At 38.7% G+C, this 6,608-nt stretch overlaps 1 protein-coding gene across 1 annotated transcript; it reads right to left on the reverse strand.

The window, feature by feature from the left end:
• Positions 1–537: 537 nt before the first annotated feature.
• Positions 538–5,593, reverse strand: svip (small VCP interacting protein). Its single transcript, XM_080437815.1, has 4 exons — positions 5,260–5,593; positions 4,072–4,122; positions 2,866–2,979; positions 538–1,964 (listed from the first exon to the last, which is right to left on the reverse strand). The coding sequence occupies exons 1-4, from the start codon at positions 5,320–5,322 to the stop codon at positions 1,950–1,952; spliced, it is 243 nt and encodes an 80-aa protein (XP_080293941.1). The 5' UTR covers positions 5,323–5,593; the 3' UTR covers positions 538–1,949.
• Positions 5,594–6,608: the final 1,015 nt, after the last annotated feature.

Here is a 6,608-nt window from a genome sequence, read left to right on the forward strand (position 1 = left end):
GTGAGATTTGATTAAGAAAAAGTGTCAAGTTGAATAAAGAACAACTAACATCCCTGTTAAAGGAATACTTCACCCAAAACATTGACTCTCAATGACTCTCCCCACAAAGCCTTGAATTCATGGAGATTCTTTTAGTTTTTGTCTCATTCCTGAGACAATAATTCCTTATTTGCCGTGTCCGCTGTGGTAGGAGAACAATGCTAAACTATATGATAGAATAATATAAACTCTCACAGTGTTCATCACAGATGATTCAGATTCAAAAACCATGTTTTAAATATAGTTTTGCATTCATTAAGATTGCTCTCCTATTAACTTCAATGGGTTAAATATTGGATTATTGTCTCAGGATTGAGACGACAACAACTAAACAATCTCCATGAATTCAAGGCTTCATGGGGTGATTGATCATGTTTAACCCATTTAGACCTGGAACGCATCTGTGTCATTTTAGATTTCTTTGGCTATTCAAAAATAGCAGATATACAAGCTCATAGCTTGTATATCTGCTATTTTTGAATAGCCAAAGAAATCTAAAATGACACAAAATCAAGAAAAAAATTTTTTTTATTTATTATTTAAAAAAAACTGCTTGGATTTAGAAAACATTTTTAAGAATCGCCTCAGGTCTTAAGGGTTAAAGTATAAAGACATACATTACATTACATTACATTACATTACATTACATTACATACATCCTCTCTGTGGTTCATGAACATGGAGACTTCACCTCCATCAACTCATAAACCAGCACTTAGTTATTTACTGTTGAGGCACGTTTTGTTTCCCCATACGTGTTGTCACTGACCTTTAGGCTGTGTGTGAAGGTCAGTAAAGGTCACTGTGCGTCCCCCACAACTTCAAGGCGCGTCGCCCAGAGAACGCTTCCAAACTGCCCAGTTAAAAACATGTGAGCTCTAAAGTTCTCAACGGGCCTGAAAATTAAGGCCGTTCCAGAGATAATGGCCAAAACATTGTGAAAACTGCCACTTGTGCCGGCTTCGATCGCCGATTTTTTGATTGAGTTTTGGCCATTGTCGCCCCGTTTCTTCTTTCAATAACACGGGCTAGGAAGGTCAGACGGCGACAAACACATCCACTGCCATGTCCGTCGGCCTTACCGTCAGGCCACTAGGGGCAGTAGAAATCAATTTTTTGGGGATAATAGATTTTTCTTTCTTTCTTTTTTTTTTTTTCTTCACGGAACCAGAGGCTCGGTTCGGTTGACTAATTAGCATAGATTTTTGTCGGGTCGGGTTCGGGCCAAATTTGAGAACTCTAGTCAGCTCTCAGCAGCATGCACACAAGCACCAGATAAATGCTCAACGTCTCTTCAGTCACGCTGCTGAGGTTTTTTTTTAAAAGGAAAAAAATGTGGTGTTTCCCATTTGTAAACAATTCAAAACAAACACTATACGCCCAGGAAAAAAAAAAGTCTAGATCAGTAGTTCTCAAATGTTGGGTTCTGGGACCCCTCTGTGTTCCCCTAGGGGGGGGTCTAACAGGTCTGTACAAGTGTACAAATGGTTAAGGGAAGGTCTGTTCAGCACCCTAAAGGTCTGTTCAGCACCCTGAAGGTCAGTTCAGCACCCTAAAAGGTCAGTTCAGCACCCTGAAGGTCAGTTCAGCACCCTGAAGGTCAGTTCAGCACCCTAAAGGTCAGTTCACGGTTGGCTTGTTACAGCCTGGCATCAAGAGGTTCAAGTCCCGCTGGGGTCTAAAAAAAACATCGTTTATCATCGATTATTATTTTTCAGCGTTGATATCTGACCGCCTCATGGACACTCGGCCTCAAACAGAACTAAATAAATTCACGTAGACAAACTACAAATAAATAGCGATTAGGCATCATCATCATCATCATCAGAAGGCTTTGGTCTAGGAACAGCACTTGATGAGGTTTCCATTCAGAAGACGGCTGGTGGGTTGATTGATGCGGGGGTCTTCATTCAGCCCACCTGCCACTGGAGTGAGAAGACACACAGTGTTGATTTCGTCGACTACCTTTTTTCACTGACGAAAACTAAATAAAAACTAAGCTATGATGCAGAGCTGCCAAGTCTCACCCTTTGAGAGTGAGAGTCACGCAATCTAACCTCTTCTCACGCCTCACGCCACACTTGCCATTTCTCACGCTTTTGTCCCCCTCTCACAGCAAAAATAAATAAATAGCCTAGGTATAAAATAGGGCTAAAGTGGTTAATGTATGTTTTATAATGTAATCATTTATATCTACAAAGTAACTAGTAACTAAAGTTTTCAAATTGTACTGGAGTAAAAGTACAATATTTGCCTCTGAGATGTAGTGGAGTAGAAGGAAAACTGTTGGAAAAATGTTACTTAAGACAGTACTTAAGTAAATGTACTAAGTTACTTTCCACCACTGGATATAAATGTTGTGTTGGATTACAAGGCTCGTGTTATTTGTATTACATAGGCAACGTACGAGTGTTGATGAAGCCTGCTCTGTTAGTTAAGAAATGGCAGATCTACAAGCTCATAGTGCCGTACTATGAGCTTGTAGATCTGCCATTTCTTTTGAAAAATCGTGGCAAATCTTTGAATCTTAGATTTGCTATTATGATATATGAATAGCCCAGAGAAATAAATAAAAAAGACACTGTTGCGTTCCCGGTCTTAACCCATTTCGGGCGGGAAACCCTATCTGTAACTATACCTTTCAGGACGGGAACCCCTTTTGGGGTTCCTGTTGCTATGTACAGTATATAGAAACATACATTTGTTGTAATTTTTTAATGTATGTATTTGAAGTTTTTTTTCAGAAACCTTAAGTCAGGATTTAGAAGGCGTTTTTAGAATCGGCCTCAGGTCTAAATGGGATAAAGGGATAAGCGTGTGACTAACCTTCAACCCCCCGCCTCCAGAGGGCGACGGTGTCAGAGCCTGTTTCTCAACCTCCTCTTGTTTCTTTCTCTTCCTCTCAACCGCTTCTGGGTTTTTGACTCCCCGGTATGTTGTCTGGAACAAACAAAACAAAACACAACAAAACAAAATAAACAACAGAGTTCTTTTAAACACTTAAAGTCCCTACGTATAACTTCATGGGACGAACAATAGCGAAAATAGTAGATCTACAAGCTCACGACGCCTCGCAAATGCAACGCCTCGTGAGCTTGTAGATCTGCTATTTTCACTGCTTTTGAACGTGTTGTGACTTTTGAAATCCTTGGAAAACGTCCTTTTTTTAGGCCGGAAGCAAAAATGGGTGACATTTAAAAACAAGGCTGGCAAGTGATTTTCCATCAATACAGTGCAGTTTATAGGTGACAAAGACGTAGTCATGTGAGGTGATGAAAGAGGCACATTTTCCTAGGTAACGTGGTTTTTCATGACAAAACTGTAAATCTGTGACAAACCCAGCGCAGAAAAAAACAGGGCGAGAAGGTGATGAGCCAATCCGAGCCATTCCAGGACGCTGCTCTGAGCCAATAGCATCAGTGCACGGACACACTTACCCCCACGCTACCTTGGAACGGCTCCCTAGGCTCTGACGCTCTTTCAAATAGAATATCTGTTATGATGAAACAAAATTACCCACCAAGTCTTTCACCTATGCTTAAGCACTTAAAGCTTAAGTGATTCGCACCTGTGTCATTTTAAGATGTCTTTGGCTATTCAAAAATAGCAGATCTACACGCTCATAGCTATGAGCTTGTAGATCTGCTTTTCTTTTTTTTTATCGTGATTTTTTCGACAAATCTTTGAATATATATATATATATATTTAAAGCGAACATTTGTAACTCAGATATTTGCTTCTGGGGGTCCCTGGAACAAAACATTTTGAAGACAGTCACACAATAATATGTTAGTCTATCTATTTATGTTTCTAATGGATTATAACCTAATGTTAACCTGTTGTTAGACAGTCACACAATAATATGTTAGTCTATCTAATTCTGTTTCTAATGGATTATAACCTAATGTTAATGTTAACCTGTTGTTAGACAGTCACACAATAATATGTTAGTCTATCTTTTTATGTTTCTAACGGATTATACCCTGATGTTAACCTGTTGATAGACAGTCACACAATAATATGTTAGTCTACCTCTTTCTGTCTCTTTTCAGCAGCTTCTGCCAGTTGTTGTCGTCTTGTTTCCTGTGAAGACAGAACAGAACAGTTGAATACAAGAGCATAATAAACACAGTAACATTATTTAGAAGTCCTGACGATCAGTGCATGGTGATTCATGTGCTTTTTGTACAGACCAGGGGCCAGGGCGGTCCCTACAGGGGGGTCCCTACAGGGGGGTCCCTACAGCCATGGGCCTAGTCACTAGGACGACGCCCGTTGTATCAGTTGTATTGTTACTGGCTTTTTAAAAACTATAGAAAAAGCAATTTTTCACTCTGTATCTCATTCAATCCGGAAACGCATCTGGCATTTTCGATTTCTTTGGCTATTCAAAAATAGCAGATCTACAAGCTCATACATCTGCTATTTTTGGCAAAATGGTGAAAATGTGTGTAAATCTTATATATGTATTTTTTAAAGCGAATATTTGTAGAATATTTAGTTCCAGGGAGGGACCTCCAGAAGCAAAGATTTGAGTTGAAAATGTTGTTTCAAAAACATATATATATATTCAAAGATGTGCAAGCATTTTCAAGATAAAAAAAAAAAAATAGCAGATCTACAAGCTCATTGCGCGGCACTCGGATTCTTTCCGGATTCTGGGCATACAGTGTATGTATGTATGTATATATATATATATATATATATATATATATATATATATATATATATATATATATATATATCATCAGAAAATATATTCAATTCTTTCAATTTAAGTCAATTTACAAAAAACAACAATCACAATAATAATAACAACATAACAAAATAAACCAATCACAGTCCATTTGGTGATTCACATCTGTGATTGCAGATCAATTGACCAGATCTGCTATTTTCTAATAGCCTAGGTATAAAATAGGACTAAAGTGGTTAATGTATGTTTATAATGTAATAATTTATATCTACAGTACAAAGTAACTAGTAACTAAAGTTTTCAAATAATTGTAGTGGAGTAAAAGTACAATATTTGTCTCTGAGATGTAGTGGAGTAGAAGTAAAACTACTGAGAATTAGAAACACTCCAGTAAAGTAAAAAAAAATACCTCAAAATTGCACTTAAGTACAGTACTTGAGTAAATGTACTTAAGTCAATTTACACCACTGATCAGGAGTCACATACACACATATACATATATATATATATTACAGATTACTTACTGGATCAGGAGTAGTCACCACATCGTCAGCAGCTCCACAGAAGCAAGGTAAACACATCCCCATACTTTATACTCTGATATAAATACCTTTAACTAACTCTTTAACTCATTAACAAACTCATTAACTAACTATCTGCTTATAGAACCACATGTTGGTCCAGTAGAGACTAAAGTCACTGTAATGATAACTAACTCTTATTATAAATGTGTAACTAGCTATTGTCTACGAGCACAGATCTACAAGCGTGTTGCTTAATCCTGGACATGTAATAAAGTAATAAAGTAATAAAGCTGGTTTTGTTATGATTTTTCAGAGACTCGGAGGTTTGTTTACGTTTTGGTGGAGAGGGTTTACTTCCTGTTGAAGGACAGGGTTCAGTTCCGGGGGGAATGGGGCGGGGGGGGGCGGGGTGTCCTGTACCGATCGGCTGCAGGATTATACACTGCCCCCTGCTGCCCTGGAGCGCGCGCGCGCGCACACACACACACACACACACACACACACACACACACACACACACACACACACACACACACACACACACACACACACACACACACACACACACACACACACACACACACACACACACACACACAGACACACACAGACACACAGACACACACACACACACAGCCTTGGATAAAGACTCTCGTAGATTTATTCGATCAATTTTAACATTTTTATATCTACTAGAGTCTTAACTCCAGTTTGCTCTGGAATGTCACCAGTTAAGCCCGTATTTCTCCAAACATGTACACATGTAAAATATAAGGGTCTTACCCGCTTGCTTGCCCCAAATGTTAACTAGGTGTCCGGTGTATTTGTGTAATGTATTAGTCCATATGTTTCAATAAAGAAGTGTTTTAATCCCGTCTGTGGCCGATTCTGTCAGAGGTTCCCAATGGGTGGTAGGGACGGGGCGCATCCGGTGAAAGCCAGAATTACCCTCAATGTTAACAGGAAGTAAACGAGGGGGGGAAATGGCGTTCGGCCACAGATGGGATTAAAACACTTCTTTATTGAAACATATGGACTAATACATTACACAAACAAAGCGGACCGCTAGGTAACATTTGGGGTAAGCAGCTAAGCACCTTGTATTTTGTATTTGTACATGTTTGGATAAATACGGGCTTTACTGGTGACCTTCCAAGGTAAACTGGGGAGGTACAAAAGTTGTTCACTTTAATATAATAAGTTGTAGTTTACTGTAATGGTTCCCGTTATACTATAGACTATAGTGTCAACTACATACTGTAGGGATATATATGACACATGAATTATTGAATTTAGGGTTTTCATTAATAAAATAGAACTACAATAGCCTACATGAATATTATTTCATA

The sequence above is a fragment of the Gymnoscopelus braueri genome (assembly GCF_963280865.1).
Source record: "Gymnoscopelus braueri genome assembly, chromosome: 9".
Classification (NCBI taxonomy): Eukaryota; Metazoa; Chordata; class Actinopteri; order Myctophiformes; family Myctophidae; genus Gymnoscopelus; species Gymnoscopelus braueri.

Bases quoted from the DNA above. Each gene is read 5' to 3' on its own strand.
- svip (XM_080437815.1), bottom strand. From the start codon at position 5,322: ATGGGGATGTGTTTACCTTGCTTCTGTGGAGCTGCTGACGATGTGGTG. The intron at 4,123-5,259 runs GTAAGTAATCTG...CTGTCTTCACAG, and splicing joins TGGTGACTACTCCTGATCCA to GAAACAAGACGACAACAACT. The intron at 2,980-4,071 runs GTAGACTAACAT...TGTTTGTTCCAG, and splicing joins CTGAAAAGAGACAGAAAGAG to ACAACATACCGGGGAGTCAA.